The sequence below is a fragment of the Bradysia coprophila genome, unplaced genomic scaffold (genome assembly GCF_014529535.1).
Source record: "Bradysia coprophila strain Holo2 unplaced genomic scaffold, BU_Bcop_v1 contig_94, whole genome shotgun sequence".
Taxonomy (NCBI): domain Eukaryota; kingdom Metazoa; phylum Arthropoda; class Insecta; order Diptera; family Sciaridae; genus Bradysia; species Bradysia coprophila.
This window is the reverse complement of record NW_023504022.1, coordinates 3,333,092-3,354,091: the sequence shown is the minus strand read 5'-3', so window position 1 is coordinate 3,354,091 and position 21,000 is coordinate 3,333,092. Positions and strand designations below refer to the sequence as shown.

General features: G+C 36.0%; 2 protein-coding genes across 2 annotated transcripts; both read left to right on the top strand.

Annotated features, from left to right (window-relative positions):
- Positions 1-12,983: 12,983 nt before the first annotated feature.
- Positions 12,984-14,303, top strand: LOC119085493 (eukaryotic translation initiation factor 4 gamma-like). Its single transcript, XM_037195909.1, has one exon. The coding sequence runs from the start codon at positions 12,984-12,986 to the stop codon at positions 14,301-14,303; it is 1,320 nt and encodes a 439-aa protein (XP_037051804.1).
- A 1,505-nt stretch (positions 14,304-15,808) lies between these two features.
- On the top strand, positions 15,809-17,738 carry LOC119084973 (eukaryotic translation initiation factor 4 gamma-like). The gene has a single exon (XM_037195125.1). It carries the CDS (start codon positions 15,949-15,951, stop codon positions 17,407-17,409), a length of 1,461 nt encoding a protein of 486 aa, XP_037051020.1. The 5' UTR covers positions 15,809-15,948; the 3' UTR covers positions 17,410-17,738.
- Positions 17,739-21,000: the final 3,262 nt, after the last annotated feature.

Below are 21,000 nucleotides of genomic sequence, written 5' to 3'. Positions count from 1 at the left end.
GATGTTTCAAAAATGAACCGCTCCTGCCTGGTTTATTTTACTCTGCCGTGGACCCAACGAATTTCGATTAATTTGGAAAAAGTAGAATGTCTGTGTTAAAGAGAGTATGCAAAACCATGGTTGAGGAGGTTACGCCCTTGTGCAAAACAATTTATTTCAGATTTAGGTTAAAAAATCTCAAGTAGGACAAACGAAGATCGAACGACCCAGTATAGGTTCGTTCCAAGGTGATTCGAATTGTCAAATTACTGTAAAATTTCATCCTTAGAGACATGACAATATCAATATTTTTATGAAAATCGATATCTGTGGATGAAAACGTGTTCGTTCGGCCAGTGAAATTCGTGTTTACTTGGAATAAACCTTTCAATTACTGAAAAAAAGATTTAGTGTGGATATTTCCACTTCCGATACACTGTAAAAGGCGTTCTATTAAAAAAGATTGGGATAGGATCTTTGCCAATAGTGTTACCAGCTTACAGTAAGATTTTTTATAGAGATTATTTTTGACTGTTCAATTTTGACTGATTTTAATCGTTAAAATTCAAATTTAAACGAGACCTATAGTCAAAATGACGAAAATGATCGTCAATTGAACTGTCAAATTTATCTCTATAAAAAAACACTGAAGGTAATGCAGACCCTCAATGCAGAATCAGAGTTTTGACGTATCCAAACTTTGGGGTGTGTATCCTATAGGCTCACAATTCATTTACAATGATTGTAGGCATGTGTATTGATAAACAAATTCACCTCAAACAATGTACACGTGCGTAACTGCGAATTTGCATTACCTTCAGTGGATTAGTGCATTACACTCACGGAATTTTGAAAACCGACACATTTTCTGTTTCGTGGTATACTGGTTTTTTGTGCATTTTGCATGTATTTTTATTTGAAGAAATCAGAAACTCAAGTAAAACACAAAAACAGAAAATGTGTCGGTTTTCAAAATTCCGCGAGTGTAGTAGTCTTGTAATTTGGTCGGGAAACAGCAACATCTTTTTAATTTATTTTGATTCGTTGACTTATTTTAAGATAAAAATTGTTCGACGACATTTGAAAAAAACGCAGTTTTTTATTTGAAATCAAAACTCACAACGTTATCTTCGTTAAAAAAAACGCAAAAAACAATGTCGACTTTTTCTTCCTACGGCTTTGGTTTCCCTATATAATTATGACATTTCCCTTAGTATTTGCTTAAATGTATTTGTGTTAGCATCTCACTGCCTTCTGACTGCCTCTTTGACAGCATTTACGAAAATGTCGTTTCGCGTAGCTCCATCGTTAAAAATTAATTTAAATTTTTTCTGACAACGCAAATATTTCTTATTTTGGTTATAGAATCAAAATAAATGATAAAAAAATCACTGTTTCGGCGACTTTTTATAACTTATTTTGACAATTAAGCATATGTTAAGAAAATAATTCTTCTAAAACATATGAAACAACACAATTGTATATTTTTTAAATTGAAATGGAAATCCACAACATTTACATCAAATTTATGCAACAATTGGCAATGTTATAACATGACTTTGATGTGCCTTTGTAGTTGTTTATGTGTGTGAGTGAATGAAAGTTCTAGGTCCTAAAAAAACTTACAGCCTCCTGACAGTCTTTTTGAATATTTAAAAATATTGAGAAGAAAGTCGTACAAAATTATTATTATTATTTTTTTTTTTGTCTATCACTATCATTTCAAAAGGCTGCAAGCAAATATTTACAATAAATAAAAATCATCAATTCTATTACGTCCCAAGGTCCCTAAAATGCAACTAGAATTTCTTCGTTGAATCGCAATGGAAACCTTCTGTAGCAGGTAGTCCATAGAGCGCGGTTCCCCAGAAGCCTTTTGCATTAATGATCCCAATTTCTTTATAAATGTCTTTGTCTCAGGACCCATGCTACCTAGTGATTCAAAAGCAATAGGTGGGAATAAATAATTATCTTTTAAACAAATATAATTGTAATGTATCCGGTTACAGACGGGAATAATAAGACGTGTGATTGGTAAGAGCACTCGTTTAATACTGATTGGAAATAATGCATTGAACAGAGTTGTTAGATATCCTACAATACTCCCTCCTTAACAAAAAAAAATTAATCCAACAGAAAACATTCCAAACTAAAAAAAACTCAAAAAAATTGTAGCAAAAATCAAAAGGAAAATTTTGAAGTTAATTATTGGATTGCAAAACTTTAATTAATTTAATCCGACTGATCTTCAGTGCCCTTCGTATTGATCCGATTACTTATAGCCGAATTTCACCTTAATGTTCGCCGTGAACTGTTTTTAATAAAATTCGCTATGTCGGTTCGTTATAATAACCAACTGCGCCACTGTAATGTATCCGGTTACAGACGGGAATAATAAGACGTGTGATTGGTAAGAGCACTCGTTTAATACTGATTGGAAATAATGCATTGAACAGAGTTGTTAGATATCCTACAATAATGATTGTGCTTAGATCTTTCGGCATTATCAGCAATCGAACCAGCTTTTTTCGATGACTGATTAACATAAGAAGGGGCTAGGGTGTCTCTAATGGTTACATCCCACAAAATATGTCTACCATGACTCCATGGAATTAGAGTCATACCATCCGGTCTTTTCCCGTCATCTCTGGAAATTCCCGGAGGTTGTACTAAATTCTGAAACCCTGCAGAAGAAAATGCATGAGAAAAGATTTTGTTAACTTCATCATGTCCAGGAATTATTAAAATGCTTTTTAAATATATTTTTATTATCGTAAAAGAAATTCTATAAATGCAGAACTGTTCTATTTTGTGTAAAGAATGTAAATAAATTATAAAAAAATTGTCTGTTTTCAGACTAATTGAGCATCCGTTGCTAGATTTATTATATAGCCCATTTTCAGAGAAATAATAAAATATATAGCTACGCCGACCGACAGCTACGCCGACCGACAGCAACGCCATCTGTTATCATTTCTCTGCCGACTTTCGAAAGAAAAGCACTAAATGGTAAAGTTCGCATAAAATAATTCTTTACCCGTAGATCTCTAACTAAGATATTAAGTCAACAATAAACAGTTTCTGTTCCATATGTAAAGGAAAAGACTAAGATAAAATTATTGTCTTACTCGTTGTTTCACAGAAACAAGTAAACTAAATAATTTTGCAAATAACGAAATATTGGTTTTAATTGAAATGAGATTTGCATCAGTTTCCAAGGCTAGTCGATCGCGTCAAATAGATATTTACATCACAAACACACGAAATTAATGATTAAGAATCAATTCGAATGCAGAGAGATTATTTTTTCTTGCTGATTTATTTGAAATTCATACGACCGCAATTCCGACCACGAATCTTTTAGCTTTAAATAAAAATTAGTTTTGGTTGTTGTCGTTCGACCAGCTCTGAAAGAAAAACGAGCAGTTTAACGGAATTTTTGTAGAGCTGGTCAAACTGCTACAACCAAATCTATTTTCTGTTGAAAGCTAACACATTCGTGGTCGTCATTGCGGTCGTACATTTATCAAAAAGGATTCTGGTGGAATAATATCATCAAAAGTAAACAAAAATCCAGCATTTAAAAATCGCCCAAATGTATGCTTTTAAAGATGAGATGTTTGTATCTAGTGAACGGGCTCGTGCAAGACTCCTTGCGTCATCAACTAAAGAATCTTCAAAGTGGCTGCAAGTATTTCCATCGAGCCAATTGGGTTTACTCTTAGATAATAACTCCGCTAGAATTGCTGTTGGTCTTCGTTTGGGTTCTAATTTATGCGAGGAACATAGATGTGGTTGTGGCGAAATGGTCAAAAAGGATGGTGTACATGGTCTATCATTCAAGATGATAACAAAAGCCAAAATAGCTGAACATGATGAAGTTGACAAAGTTTTCTCACATGCATTCTCTTCAGCAGGATTTCCAAATATTATGCAACCACCAGGAATATTTAGAGATGGTATACCATATATGGTATGACCTTAATTCCTTGGAGTCATGGAAAAGCTATTCTGTGGGACGTAACAATTAGGGATACATTAGCGCATTCATACATTAAGGAATCTAGCAAGAAAAAACGGTCAATTGCGGATAAAGCGGAAAGATTTAAACATAATCATTACAAACATTTGAAAGAAAATTATTTGTTCACTCCGTTATGCTCAAAACAAACGAGGCATTGAAAACGTGTTTTGGTCCTAGTTTTCATTGACAGATGCAGCAATCGCGATTTTGAATAGAAAAAGTTCTAACTTCATTTGACAGTTTCGAAAATTTCGTCATGAAAAATAGGACCAAAACACGTTTTCAATGCCTCGTTTGTTTTGAGCATTAGCTTTCGAAACTTTAGGTTGTTTGGGGCCAGAAACTATGAAATTTGTTCAAAAATTGGGATCAATCATTCAAAGAGGGAACGCGGCATGCATTTTGGGAACATTAGGAGCTTTTTTTATTTATTGTAAAATTTATTTTTTGAAAAGATCGGTTTTTTACTTCGCTTGTCAATAAAGAAATAATGATAGATTGTTTGATTCTTTTAAAGATCTTGAAGATCCCGTTATGTTATAACATACCAAAAGATTTTTTTAGAGACGAAGAAAGCAATATTATATGTCCCGTAACACAAAAGATAATACTAAAACTCTGAGACGTTGCCGAAGACATCCGCCGTAAAACTGAAACATCCCGAGCGAAAAAAATTACTCAAAACGTAATGCATATACGAATTTTTTTTAGTACATGTAAATAAGGATATGTTAATATACTGTTAGCATTCAGCATATGAAATCATGGCCCTACGTTAGTGAAGGGCCGTAACACTGAAAATTTTGACAAAAAATTTTTTTCCGCAGGACTGAAAAACATACACGAACTTTTTGACTTTTCCCCCTTTGGTCCCACTACCACCAGAGCCTTTTATAAGCATTTTTGACTGGGGTGGAAATTATTCTAGGGGCCCTATTTTTTAGCAAAGGGGCCCGTTTTAGGCGCTTCGATTTTTAACCTGGTTGCTACGTGAAATATTTAGATTTTGAAAAACATGAAAATTGTGCTTTTAAGCCCCGAAGGCGAAATTTTTCCGTCAAAGGCGTGGCCACACTAAATTGATAAAAAAAATTGACATTTAAGAGTGATATCGTCAAAACTTCAACCAATTTCGGTGAAAATCGGGTACAATGGTTCGGCGATCCGGGCTCGTTTGAATCGATTTTCAATTCTAAGCTATAGTTATCTTACTTTTTCTGTTAGTTTCCCATTTTCAGAGTGAACACGTGAAAAGTACTAACATGTCAAGGGGTCGTGGAAACAGCTTTTTTGTGATAGCTCGAGATAGAAATGTTTCTAAAAATTGAAATGTTAGTAGTATACATACAAATTAAAAGTTGGGGGGGAGCGGGTTTGAGTCTTTGCTAAATGTCAAAACAACTTTTGTGTCGTCACTAAATACCTACAGATGGCGCTAACTGTCAAAAATGTGCTTTTGCTAACTGTCAAAAAATGTACTAAACGTCATAAGCTTTTGACAGTTCTAACTGTCAGTGTACTAAATGTCAAAAGCTTTGACAGTTAAATAAATTCGAAAAAGGTGTGAAGGTGTGGGTAAGCTTTTGTAAAAAGTTTCGAATCAGATAGGGGCATACACAAAAAATTAAGCGAGTCAACAATGCGTACATTTTTAAAGTTCATATACATTATTTTACAACCATTCATTGTTACATCGCATTTAAATGATTGTTTACTCATTTCTTCCATAATAAATTGTCCGTCATACGATTTAAAGTTATGACATACGGCCGTAACTTTTCTTGTAAAAGAATTTAAATACGAAATGAATTTCTCCACACAAGAAATATTGTCTTCAGACCAAAACCATTGTAGAGTATTAATACTACAGCTAGTGCAATTATAATTTTCCAATCGTCCTGCTTTGTCAAAACATTTTTCACACACCTCGGACGAAACAAGTAAATTAGGAACGTGTTTTTTTATTCCCATCTCATTTCTGTTTTGCATACATTCAATATCAAAAAAAACCAATTTAAATTTTAATAAGTTTTTTGGCTTATATTTCTTAATGTAGCATTTGTGATTTTGAGGAGCGTGAATATAGCATGTTTTACAAAAAAACTTCATCGCATATGTGTAAGCGCGTTCGTCGTTTTGTAAAATCCAAAACCGTTTTGCATTTAACACATATTTGAATTTGTTCACAAACGTTTGTTAATTGCCTGTGACGAAACAAATGTTCTTGAAAGCATATTTCATCAAAAAATACACGCTTACACTTTAGGCAAGACATTTCTGTTTTTGTTCGTGTTGAACAATCTGATATTCCCCGGCATTTAGTACATTTATTTTTGCACAAATGAACGGTGCTTGATGAATATAAAAACCTACATAATTGGCATTCGCGTTTACCAAAAAATCTTTCCCTATTTTTTATAAAAACGTAATGTTTCAAATCTTTAAGATAAAATATATTAATAACTTTGTCATTTGATCCACCCGCACGTGCAGATAAAATATTTCCACTACTTTTTGATTCGTATATGCATATTGTAAACGATGGAATTAATTTTTGAAATTTATAATATAAAAGAGTGTGGTTCATATGTTATAAAAGCATTGTCAGAAATTGCTTTAAATACAATACAAGGAAATTTACCATTATCAGAAAAAGTTAAGCAAAGTTTAAAACCATATAGATTCTGTTTAAGAAAGTTAGCATCAAAAAAAGTGCACTTGAAGGGAAAAAGAAAAATTTTAGTACAAAGGGGTGGGTTTATTCCAACAATACTTGGTGTTTTGTTATCGTCCGTTTTGGGCACTCTATTACAAAAAAAATGATTCGAAGTGGTATGGGAAACAGTACGGGTGGAGAATACAAGAAAATGTATTTAATTCCACCGGATGTTTATGAAAACCTTCAAAAAAACGCATTGTTTTCGCTTAATAGTTCGGACGAAACTTTGTATAAGCCATTTCGAAAAACTGATGATTTAATAATTGGAGCAGAAAAGAGTGTGCGCAAGTGTGTGTGTGTTTTTTATTAAAAAAATGTATGCATTAGAAGGTTTCATCTTGGCGCGCGGCGGCCGCGGCGCGCCGGATTCCAAAGTTACGCGCGCGTAATAATTGAAGTTACGCGCAAAAAAAACCTTTTTAGATGAAGAAAAGCAAATAATTTATTGATTATTTCTGACCACATCAAAAGCAGAAAATTCCTCCGAAGTCAAATTCTTCGATTTAAAGATTTTCGATTAGAAAATAGAACTTATTAGCAATTAACCGCGGCCAAATACTTAGTTAATTTATTATTTTACTTTTCGTATCATTTGTATGGGAAAACACGATCAAAACATTGGCTGTGGATGTTTAAATTTGAAACCGACAGCAATGTTTTGATGTGTATCTTCCACACACGTATATTTCCGAAATTTCCTCAACACTTTTAGCCGTTCACAAAAATATTTGGCTATTTGCAATGTTTAACGCACTTAAAATCTTATTTCAAGATACAATGTCAACAATTCTTGGGAAGGGTCAGCATCGCAAAAAATGTGTTCATTTATGTTCTCGATTTTGTTAACTGCTCGTTTGAATTTTTTATGGTGCGAATGTGAGCACCCCGAATCAAAAGTGTCAGAATTTTATGGAATAAAAACTTTGCTGGACAACTAGCGCCACTGTTGTTCATTAAATTAAGTATTTTTGTCCCACAATTCAACCCAAAACTAGTCCCAAAACAGAAAACATGTTAGTTTTCACTTTTCAACGGCTGTAAAAGTGCTATATCTCAGGTCTCGCTCCGGCGCACTTTTCCATTTTTGGTCATGTCGTGTCCAAAAATTTCTCCATTTACACGAACATTACAGTGTCGTGTGGGGTATCATTAGAAACGTTTAGGAGTTGCTCGATCCACTTTTCCACGGGAACTAACTAATATAGGCGATTTCAGTTATCTGAAAAAATATGGAAAAAACGAAATTTTGCTTATCTTCATACAAAAATCAAAATTTTGAAATTCAATATCTCCGCCAAATCTTAATCTACTTTAATAGTGATAGCTCGTTTAACTCGTATCAGAGAAATGATAAGCGCGGTCCCTCATGCCTGGGATAGAGCACGTCTGACGGCTTTTTCGTGAAATATTTGAAGATGATGGACAAATCTGTCAAACCAATCTGTCAGTGAACCAAGCCATGCAAAATAATAATTTTTCAACTTGACTCAACTTTTCAAATATCTTAATTATTATCAATCCGATTCATAAAAAATTCCTTTACGTTCATTTTCTGGTTTGAGCAAACACATTTATATCTACATAAAATTTTGACACTTCACCCGTTATATGAGAAACGTAGTCAGGCGTGTTCTATCCCAGGCTTGATCCCAGGCATGAGAGGCCGCGGTTATCATTTCTCTGACTCGTATGGATCAAATATCCAAATATCAGAGTTTGGGAGCCGTTAGAGTCAAAAAGTTGCTGCTCCGCCGCATTCCCGTGAAGTATCGCCAAAGTCAAATCGCCAAGAAAAAATTAAATCGCCAAAAAAAATCGCCAAAAAGTGAACTTCACACTGTGAAGAAACGCCAATTATTTGACTTTTCTCTTTTTGTCGTTTCTTCTCACTTTGGAGAATTTTCTTGGCGTTTCTTCACACTTTGGCGATTTTTCTTGGCGGTTCTGTTGTACCATTGCCAAGGTATGTATGTGAAGTACAGGCGAACTTGAACCTGCGAGTTCTACATTATAGTCAAGTAGTTATGACGATCATTTTATTCACTTTTTAGTGATTTTTGGAATTACAAAAAATTCGCAGCATAGAAACACAAAATTTGCTGATAAAAATCGCAGGATTGAATCATAAAAAAAAACTTGGTTTGAGTTGAGATCCAACTTAACTCAATTCCTAACTTTCTTCTCGCCATAAAAGCGTGTTGTTGGTTCAGGGAATTCATCCTTTTACGAAATGTAACGTGCAGGAGTTTAGTTCGTCCCTACAGAATTCATTTTGCGAAATGAATACCAATTTTCATTGTACATAAAAAGTGTTTTAACACGCCGAGCGATCCGGCCCATTGCCCCGGAGCGAAGCGGAGGGCCGCAATGCGAGCCGGGCGCCGGAACGGTGTCGGTAACTTAGGAGTTATTTTTTTTATATACCAACATCGAAAGTTGATACTTTCGCCCTCGAAATTCGGGGCGAAAGTAAAAAAATGCAAGTTATGTGTTTGAGCGGGGAGAAAGAAAGAATACATAAAGCGAAAGTCAATATATATAATGCGAAAGTCGACTACATAATTTAATAGTCAACTCCTGTCAATAAGTGTACTGCGATCAAAATTGAAATGAAGCGTGCGCCAGAGCTCTTATTGAAATTAACATACGAAGTTGATACCTTTTGTTGCTGAATGATTTGTTAGTTATTTGTAAATTTTTGTGTGTGTTATTGTTGTGATGGCTAAATAATTAAATTTTCGGCTACCGCCCCCTTGACCCCCGCATTTTCTGGCTAAATGCCTTCATATTTCAACATTTTGTTCTGATGTTTGCGATACGTATCAACTTTCGATGTTGGTATCAAATCGCAATTCCGGGCCATAATCATCACCTTTCCATGCATCCATTTAATGTCGTTTTGAAGGTATTTATTTCACAGTGAGTTTTTGATTATTTTTTTCGCACTTGGGCTTTTTCACATTTTTTTCGCACGCTACATAGCTCAGTACCTTTAAGAAAGACTAAATTTTATAAATAAAAACTTTGCACAGACCAGGATTTGAACATCCAACACCAAAATTCTTCCAAACACCAAGCAACGACCATAGCCATTCGGCTACAGAGTCACACAATTATACAGAACGTATTGTTGAAGCGTAGATACTTGACTACTTGATTTTATTTAGCGCGTCTCTATACATCACATTGCAATGTGTATATATAGTGCAGGTTGCTTGATCGTTCAAATGAATTCATGTTTGCATGTGAATGTTTGGTAGAAATTTTGGTAATATTTTGCATTGGAAAGATGATTATGGCCCGAAATTGCGAAAAACGTTTTTCGCAATTCCGGTCCATAATCATCACCTTTCCATGCATCCATTTAATGTCGTTTTGAAGGTATTTATTTCACTGTATTCCCAGACACAGTGGAACATGAACCTTTTTTCACACGCAGTGCAATATGAACTTTTTTTCGCACGCAGTGCGTTATCAACTTTTTTTTTTCGCACGCTAAAGGACCTATTACCTTCAACGAAGGCTAAATTTTTCTAAATAAAAATCTTGCATTGACCAGAAATCGAACCCCCGAAACCAAAAGGTTTTTGAATACAAAGCAGCGACTATAGCCATTCGGCTATGGAGTCACACAGTTATACCGAACGTATTGTTGAAGCGTATACACTAAGCATTGACTACTCGATTTCATTCAACGCGTCTCTTTACATCACATTGCAATGTGTATTATAATGCAGCCTTCTTGATCGTTTAAATGAATTTCGGTATAAACAAGAATTTTGGTACAAAATGTAGGACATGTTTTGCATTGTATCTACCACGGTAGGTATGCCGGTATTTTTTCGCACACGACGTCTTGTCGACCTCGGCTTCGCCTCGGGTCGACAATCGACATCTAGTGCGAAAAAATACCTTCATACCTACCTTGGTAGATAAATAACTATATCGGTACTAATTTTATCGGTAGTTTATTATTTTTTATCGGTAGTATTGAATTAAATTATTGGTCCTTTATAACCATCCTTTTTTATCTCCGTTTTTCAATTTTTTATCTACCGTTTATTGAGATCGCTTCCGAATGAACAGGTGAATCGCCCTCGTGTCTTAATTACACATCTAGAGTACTTCGCACTCAATGTAATAAATAACTAAATGTCAACTCGTCGGATCTTACTAAAACAAACTGCCGGTGTGTAGCGCGCGATCTCAGGATCCTGGCGCTAGTTTTATACAACTGAGCTCTGCATCATAATTTTCGAAATCTGCGGGCTTTAGATGCCTCTGTTGCATAAAAGGTTCTACGAATCTCGATGCAAAGTGCTTTATAAGGCTTACTATGTGTATTGTGCACTAGGCCTACGGCCTAGAGTCACAATTACTCATCTAAGGCCCGATAAATCACTTTGCACTCAATGTCTTTCAAGACTTTGAAATCATGATGATGATGATGATGATGATAACAAAAAAAAATCCAAAGATAGATATATACTGCAAACTCTAATATTTTCATGTAGAATGAATTTAAATTTTAAAGGTTTTTTTTATTTTGTCGTTTTTTCACACTTTAGTGATTTTTTTTGGTGATTTGTCAATTATTTAGAATTTTTGTAGTCGCCAAAAAAAATCGTCAAAGTGTGAAGAACTGCCAAGAAAAATCGCCAAAGTGTGAAGAAACGCCAACTATTTGATTTTTTTCTTTTTGTCGTTTCTTCACACTTTGGCGATTTTTCTTGACAGTTCTTCACACTTTGACGATTTTTTTTGGCGACTACAAAAATTCTCAGAAACTGACGAATCGCCAAAAAAAGTTGCCAAAGTGTGAAGAACCGCCAAGAAAAATCGCCAAAGTGTGAAGGAACGACAAAATGTGAAGAAACGCCAACATTTTTTTTTTGGCGATTCGACTTTGGCGATACTTCACAAGAATCTCCGCCGTCCCAAAAAAAAACTTATTTGGTAGTGGACTTGCGTCACACCCGCTTACTAACCCTTTAAAAAGAATATATTCACGCATAACAAAATGAGTCAGTAGTAATCGGAACGTCGTAAAGTTTAAATTGTGATTGGTGCTTCTTGTTTTTGGTTATTTTCTTTTCACTAGATTTTATGTTTATATCGTCAAGTGATTTGTTGAGCTCATTGATACCGAAATTTTTGTTTTTAAATAATTCCATGCGCCACATTCTGAGTTGTTTGACCTTATCAGATATACTGCTGATTATGATGTTATCAATCGAATTAAATGCAGAGTTTGTGCGATAAAATCATGTGACAGTTCTGAACATATCAGGAATCTTTTGTTTTTAGTTCAGCGTTAAGACTGGTGTTTCTTGGTCTTGGGAAACAAGAAAGTAAGAAATTATATATATCATATAGAGGAACCTGGCTTATAATTTCTTGTAATTTTCATTTAAAGGATTCCATTTTCGTTATATTGTGAGAAGCACGATCAGTTTGTGGTCGGAAGGTGTGCCTAGAAAGCTAGAAGTAAGAATGTGAATTTATTGTTGTATTTTAGGCGCCCAAGTTTATTTATTTTCTAGATTTTGAACTTGTTAACTACCGAATACGAAATTCGTGAATTTAAGAATTTGAATTCATTTGGAGTCGCTATCAGATTGTTTTTGTTGACACACATACCGTTCGCAACAGGCCTCACCACGCAAAAAGTATTCACTCAATATCCCAGTGTGCTAACATAAGTGGCCGTTTATTTTTGGAAATTATTCGCGAGTGAGTCATAGCGATGTTATCTAAAATATTTGACTTCATTTATACAATCACTTCAATTTATTGAAATTTTTTTTGAGAATAGTTTTTTCTTAGAAAGGCGAAGTGTGTGCGTGTAGTTAGTGTTGAGCTGATCGATGTTTGGGTATCTGTCTCATTACTTTTGAACAAGCATAGTTTATCAGAGATAGTGTTCGTTTTCGACGCTGTTACTTCAGAATTTTTTTGAGAGTTTTAGAATTTTTTTCCTGCGATTTGAATCGTGCACGTGCACCATTCGCACAAGTATATCATAAATAAAAAGGATTCTTCTTCCTTCTAAGTTCTAAAGTCGTGAGGCGATTATATAAAGAATAGTTTTTGTCAATTGAAATTGAACAAGTACATACAATGAGAGACATCGACAAATATACTGAAGAAGCTGTAAGGCGCGATCGTGAAAATTTCGGGATCAATTTAGTTAATTATCGGCGTAGTGATGTTGGTAACGGAATAACAGAAATAAAGTACAGTTTTGCTATAAGTAAAAAAATGTATGGGTTGGCAACTATAACAACTTTTGGAGTTGCTCTCATGGGTACAATTCCTGCTGATATAGTTTTGCGCAATAAAGATGAAACTCATTATTTTAATACTACGACTGGCGAATATTTAGGTACAAGCCTAAATGCAGCAATAACAGCTAAAGCCAATGCAGAAGCGAGAGCTAGAGCCGATGCAGAAGCGAAAGCTAGAGCTGATGCAGAAGCTAGAGCTAGAGCCGATGCAGAAGCGAAAGCTAGAGCCGATGCAGAAGCGAAAGCTAGAGCCGATGCAGAAGCGAAAGCTAGAGCCGATGCAGAAGCGAGAGCTAGAGCCGATGCAGAAGCGAAAGCTAGAGCCGAAGCAGAAGCGAGAGCTAGAGCCGATGCAGAAGCGAAAGCTAGAGCCGATGCAGAAGCGAGAGCTAGAGCTGATGCAGAAGCTAGAGCTAGAGCCGATGCAGAAGCGAGAGCTAGAGCCGATGCAGAAGCGAAAGCTAGAGCCGATGCAGAAGCGAAAGCTAGAGCCGATGCAGAAGCGAGAGCTAGAGCTGATGCAGAAGCTAGAGCTAGAGCCGATGCAGAAGCGAAAGCTAGAGCCGATGCAGAAGCGAAAGCTAGAGCCGATGCAGAAGCGAAAGCTAGAGCCGATGCAGAAGCTAGAGCTAGAGCCGATGCAGACGCGAAAGCTAGATCCGATGCAGAAGCTAGAGCTAGAGCCGATGCAGAAGCGAGAGTTAGAGTCGATGCAGAAGCGAAATCTAGAGCCGATGCAGAAGCGAAATCTAGAGCCGATGCAGAAGCGATAGCTGATGCAGAAGCGATAGCTAAAGCCGATGCAGAAGCCAAGGTTATAAATTTTATATCAGAAGGATACAATTTCGTACTTGAGTGCTTTGAACTCATGATAACATCAGAAAGAACAGATATCGAGTTAACGTCACTTAAAGAGAAATTAGAGCTTATGATGGACACAGAGTACGGAGAAGATTCTGCCATAGTCAATCGATTTCTTGTAGTATCATTAAGAATTGCCAGATTGAAATTGAGAGATCAATTAAATTCAATTGTGGAAGATAAAAATGACCTGAGAGCTGCAATTATAAACCTGATTGGGAGCGAAATCGAGGTATTACGAGCACTGAATATTACCGATCCGAAGTTGCGCCAAGAATTACAATCATTAGAGGAACAACTAATGGATGATGAGGATGACGAAGGGAATGATGTTGATTTGGAATCAATCGCAGTTAGAGTAGAGGAAATCGAGGAAGAAATAGAGAAGGCAGCTTGTAGTACAATAGTACAGTTGGAATATGGTAGGAATTAAAAAGTGTTTGCAGATTTGAAATTGTGAGTTGAGTGCTTAGAGAAAATGTTCTTTGTCATATATGTCTTTAAGTGATTCTACATGCGGTTCAGCTTTTGAGTTTTCAACGTTTTTAAAATGGCAAAGATATGTGAACTTGTCATGGAATACGCTCACCAGACGGACATGATACTTTTTTTTTTAATTTGATTTAATTTGATTATTGATCCGACTTCATTTAGTCTTTTGATGAATATTCGCACAATTCAATGTACACACACATCGAGGCAATAAGGTAAAATATCGCCGGTCAGAAATTAGACATTTTTATATGAAAAACGCGTGCGAAACGGGGGGGAGGGGGTCAGAAATTAACCGTCCACCGCGTGCGTAATTTGTGAATGGCCCCTAACCTTACGCTAATCATTCCCATATTTAAATGTTTTTTAAATTCAAATGATGTGTATTTGAAGCAAATTTAAATTTTGCCCACCAATTCTCACATTACCAAATATTTCGTTTTACATGTCTGGCACACAATTTTTACGTAATTTTGTTCGTAATTTCCAGTCTAGACATAGTTCGTCTAAGATCAGAGGTGCAAAATTTTTTGATTAAATTTGGTTCAGGCACACTGTGTTAATAATTAACTGAAATTGACTTTAAAATTAATATAATTAGGCTAGTTTCGTAGAAATAATTGTTCCCATAGTCTAGAACAATTTCCGCATACATAATCTTCCAAGAAACGATAACAATCGAGTTGAAACTCAGATTTTCAAAATTCTGTCGAACTGCGATATTTTACCTTATTACCTTACCTCGCAAAGTATATCTCGAGTCTATCTTTCGCAACATGTATGGAGTTCATATGAGTTTGAAAATTCTGGAAATTAGTTTCAGATTTCAGTGGAAACAGTATTTCAAAATCAGTTGAGTAGTAGTTCGGGAGATACTGCACTGACGTTCTTTTCCACTATTTCTTTATATAACTACTCTTAGAAAGAGACCTTTTTTCACAGAGTTGCATCGAATGTACATAATTCTGAATTCTGGCTACGCAATCCCACCCACCTCAGATGAGTGTTGATAGATTCCTTCGAAAAGTCGATACATCTTCTGTGAACTATCAAAAGCTTCGACTGATTTTCACTGTGAGCAAAACGTTAATCCGATTTTAATTAACTAAATATTTTTACATGCGTCGAAAACCGTATACTTTTCATGTTTCAACAGAGCCGAACATAAGTGGCCGTTTATTTTTGGAAATTATTCGCGAGTGAGTCATAGCGATGTTATCTAAAATATTTGACTTCATTTATACAATCACTTCAATTTATTGAAATTTTTTTTGAGAATAGTTTTTTCTTAGAAAGGCGAAGTGTGTGCGTGTAGTTAGTGTTGAGCTGATCGATGTTTGGGTATCTGTCTCATTACTTTTGAACAAGCATAGTTTATCAGAGATAGTGTTCGTTTTCGACGCTGTTACTTCAGAATTTTTTTGAGAGTTTTAGAATTTTTTTCCTGCGATTTGAATCGTGCACGTGCACCATTCGCACAAGTATATCATAAATAAAAAGGATTCTTCTTCCTTCTAAGTTCTAAAGTCGTGAGGCGATTATATAAAGAATAGTTTTTGTCAATTGAAATTGAACAAGTACATACAATGAGAGACATCGACAAATATACTGAAGAAGCTGTAAGGCGCGATCGTGAAAATTTCGGGATCAATTTAGTTAATTATCGGCGTAGTGATGTTGGTAACGGAATAACAGAAATAAAGTACAGTTTTGCTATAAGTAAAAAAATGTATGGGTTGGCAACTATAACAACTTTTGGAGTTGCTCTCATGGGTACAATTCCTGCTGATATAGTTTTGCGCAATAAAGATGAAACTCATTATTTTAATACTACGACTGGCGAATATTTAGGTACAAGCCTAAATGCAGCAATAACAGCTAAAGCCAATGCAGAAGCGAGAGCTAGAGCCGATGCAGAAGCGAAAGCTAGAGCTGATGCAGAAGCTAGAGCTAGAGCCGATGCAGAAGCGAAAGCTAGAGCCGATGCAGAAGCGAAAGCTAGAGCCGATGCAGAAGCGAAAGCTAGAGCCGATGCAGAAGCGAGAGCTAGAGCCGATGCAGAAGCGAAAGCTAGAGCCGAAGCAGAAGCGAGAGCTAGAGCCGATGCAGAAGCGAAAGCTAGAGCCGATGCAGAAGCGAGAGCTAGAGCTGATGCAGAAGCTAGAGCTAGAGCCGATGCAGAAGCGAGAGCTAGAGCCGATGCAGAAGCGAAAGCTAGAGCCGATGCAGAAGCGAAAGCTAGAGCCGATGCAGAAGCGAGAGCTAGAGCTGATGCAGAAGCTAGAGCTAGAGCCGATGCAGAAGCGAAAGCTAGAGCCGATGCAGAAGCGAAAGCTAGAGCCGATGCAGAAGCGAAAGCTAGAGCCGATGCAGAAGCTAGAGCTAGAGCCGATGCAGACGCGAAAGCTAGATCCGATGCAGAAGCTAGAGCTAGAGCCGATGCAGAAGCGAGAGTTAGAGTCGATGCAGAAGCGAAATCTAGAGCCGATGCAGAAGCGAAATCTAGAGCCGATGCAGAAGCGATAGCTGATGCAGAAGCGATAGCTAAAGCCGATGCAGAAGCCAAGGTTATAAATTTTATATCAGAAGGATACAATTTCGTACTTGAGTGCTTTGAACTCATGATAACATCAGAAAGAACAGATATCGAGTTAACGTCACTTAAAGAGAAATTAGAGCTTATGATGGACACAGAGTACGGAGAAGATTCTGCCATAGTCAATCGATTTCTTGTAGTATCATTAAGAATTGCCAGATTGAAATTGAGAGATCAATTAAATTCAATTGTGGAAGATAAAAATGACCTGAGAGCTGCAATTATAAACCTGATTGGGAGCGAAATCGAGGTATTACGAGCACTGAATATTACCGATCCGAAGTTGCGCCAAGAATTACAATCATTAGAGGAACAACTAATGGATGATGAGGATGACGAAGGGAATGATGTTGATTTGGAATCAATCGCAGTTAGAGTAGAGGAAATCGAGGAAGAAATAGAGAAGGCAGCTTGTAGTACAATAGTACAGTTGGAATATGGTAGGAATTAAAAAGTGTTTGCAGATTTGAAATTGTGAGTTGAGTGCTTAGAGAAAATGTTCTTTGTCATATATGTCTTTAAGTGATTCTACATGCGGTTCAGCTTTTGAGTTTTCAACGTTTTTAAAATGGCAAAGATATGTGAACTTGTCATGGAATACGCTCACCAGACGGACATGATACTTTTTTTTTTAATTTGATTTAATTTGATTATTGATCCGACTTCATTTAGTCTTTTGATGAATATTCGCACAATTCAATGTACACACACATCGAGGCAATAAGGTAAAATATCGCCGGTCAGAAATTAGACATTTTTATATGAAAAACGCGTGCGAAACGGGGGGGAGGGGGTCAGAAATTAACCGTCCACCGCGTGCGTAATTTGTGAATGGCCCCTAACCTTACGCTAATCATTCCCATATTTAAATGTTTTTTAAATTCAAATGATGTGTATTTGAAGCAAATTTAAATTTTGCCCACCAATTCTCACATTACCAAATATTTCGTTTTACATGTCTGGCACACAATTTTTACGTAATTTTGTTCGTAATTTCCAGTCTAGACATAGTTCGTCTAAGATCAGAGGTGCAAAATTTTTTGATTAAATTTGGTTCAGGCACACTGTGTTAATAATTAACTGAAATTGACTTTAAAATTAATATAATTAGGCTAGTTTCGTAGAAATAATTGTTCCCATAGTCTAGAACAATTTCCGCATACATAATCTTCCAAGAAACGATAACAATCGAGTTGAAACTCAGATTTTCAAAATTCTGTCGAACTGCGATATTTTACCTTATTACCTTACCTCGCAAAGTATATCTCGAGTCTATCTTTCGCAACATGTATGGAGTTCATATGAGTTTGAAAATTCTGGAAATTAGTTTCAGATTTCAGTGGAAACAGTATTTCAAAATCAGTTGAGTAGTAGTTCGGGAGATACTGCACTGACGTTCTTTTCCACTATTTCTTTATATAACTACTCTTAGAAAGAGACCTTTTTTCACAGAGTTGCATCGAATGTACATAATTCTGAATTCTGGCTACGCAATCCCACCCACCTCAGATGAGTGTTGATAGATTCCTTCGAAAAGTCGATACATCTTCTGTGAACTATCAAAAGCTTCGACTGATTTTCACTGTGAGCAAAACGTTAATCCGATTTTAATTAACTAAATATTTTTACATGCGTCGAAAACCGTATACTTTTCATGTTTCAACAGAGCCGAACATAAGTGGCCGTTTATTTTTGGAAATTATTCGCGAGTGAGTCATAGCGATGTTATCTAAAATATTTGACTTCATTTATACAATCACTTCAATTTATTGAAATTTTTTTGAGAATAGTTTTTTCTTAGAAAGGCGAAGTGTGTGCGTGTAGTTAGTGTTGAGCTGATCGATGTTTGGGTATCTGTCTCATTACTTTTGAACAAGCATAGTTTATCAGAGATAGTGTTCGTTTTCGACGCTGTTACTTCAGAATTTTTTTGAGAGTTTTAGAATTTTTTTCCTGCGATTTGAATCGTGCACGTGCACCATTCGCACAAGTATATCATAAATAAAAAGGATTCTTCTTCCTTCTAAGTTCTAAAGTCGTGAGGCGATTATATAAAGAATAGTTTTTGTCAATTGAAATTGAACAAGTACATACAATGAGAGACATCGACAAATATACTGAAGAAGCTGTAAGGCGCGATCGTGAAAATTTCGGGATCAATTTAGTTAATTATCGGCGTAGTGAAGTTGGTAACGGAATAACGGAACTATCAAAAGCTTCGACTGATTTTCACTGACTGAGTAAAACGTTGATCCGATTTTAATTAACTAAATATTTTTACATGAGTCGAAAACCGTACTTTTCATGTTTCGTTTCAAGCACTTCTTTCGACACCCTCAGCATGTAATAAATATTATGCCCGTATGACAAAGCGGTCGAGGCTTGCCAAGACGGCTTGTCATACGTGCATATTCTTTTTTACCGCATAAGCGAAACCGAGACAACAAGATATGCGAATGAGACTTTGACAATTTACAGAAGTATAATGTTTGTTTATATATCCTAGGTGTGAATAATTTTTTCGGGGAATCACACCGCGTATGCGATTACATAGCTTGGGATAAAAATGAAAAGACTCGTTTTCTTGTGTTTATTTACCTCGGCTTCACCTCGGATCAACAAAATTCACACGAAAACTCTACTTTTCATCTTTTCATCCCTAGTCACGTAAAATACAATTGGATATGTTGCACTTTCCCGAGTCACAACAGAAATATCTCCTTAAACAGTTTCTTGTTAGCGCCGGTGACTCACAAGATTTGATCTGTTATAAGGCTCGTGTCATTTTAACGTTTTTTTTTACGAGGTTTCGTTTTTCATACGATAAGGTATACGTTTACAGTCAACCAGAAAGTGATCACATTATCATATTGCAGATACTGAATTGATTTACATGGCTTAGGCGAGAAACAGAACGCAATGAAATCACCTGACTGAGTGAGTTATTCAGAATTAGATAGATGAAATTTTATTAGGATTGAATGAACACTACCTTGCGGGTCAGGTCCATTGACTGAGCTACACCATGTTTAAATAAATAGCTTTATCAGATCGAAGGTTACTTCCTCAATTTATTTCTGTGACAAAATGTCATACATTTTCAGGATTTTCAATTGGTTCTCTGGTCAATAGTTGCGGCTCTGACTTAGATGTTTTCCTTCATCTTCATTTTGGTGCATTCAACCCCCCAAAGGAGGATGACATAGCCAGCTCAGCTAGTGAATGTACATGCCTTTCAGTAAGTGCTTGAACTAGATTTTAGGTACTACTTGATATTGAATCAAAACATAATTGATCATGGCCGAACCAAAATTAGAACAAGACTCCCGAAGTGATCAAGATAATAAAGCTCAATCGGGAGATAATACGAAAGAAGTAAACGCTTTGCTCGAAGCTTTACAACTTCATAAATTTAGTTTTGATGATAGAGCATCCAGTAAGGCAGCCATCATCATCAAACTGAATACAGCGAAAACATTATTATGTTTAAAACACAATAACAAAGTGACAGATCTTGAGAATGATGGCAAGTTAATAGAGAAACAGGTCTATGATCACGTTAGGACAACACTTCAAAATAAAATGTTTGTTTCAGAAGAAAAATGGGATGAACATTTGAAACTCGCCAAACAAGAAATTCTTGCTCATTTAATTAAGGAAAATAGGTTAGATGATCGAGAAGGTTTTCTAAAGAAATTCCAACAATTTATCGATGAATTACCAGAGGTCCCAACCGAATTTATTGATTCTTGTCGAAAACTCAAGAATATTGACTTTGATGACTGGGATATTGAGGAAAGTGAGGCAAATGATCCACGCCTAAAGACTTTAGAGGAATCACGTAAAAATATGTTAGCTTCTTTCGACTCATATAAGACTATGGGCCAGGAATACATTGAGATGAGGGATCAAACTGAAAACTGTACTCAAGAGAATGTGAAAAAGAGTGTAGAACGTCTGCCGTTTGAAACAGAATTTCCTCAACAAAGTGAGAATGTCAAAAAAATCTTTCAAATAATCAACGAACGTGAACGAGGTGACA

What these genes read in the sequence shown, in the direction of transcription:
- LOC119085493 (XM_037195909.1), top strand. Translation starts at nt 12,984, where the DNA reads ATGTATGGGTTGGCAACTATAACAACTTTTGGAGTTGCTCTCATGGGT.
- LOC119084973 (XM_037195125.1), top strand. Translation starts at nt 15,949, where the DNA reads ATGAGAGACATCGACAAATATACTGAAGAAGCTGTAAGGCGCGATCGT.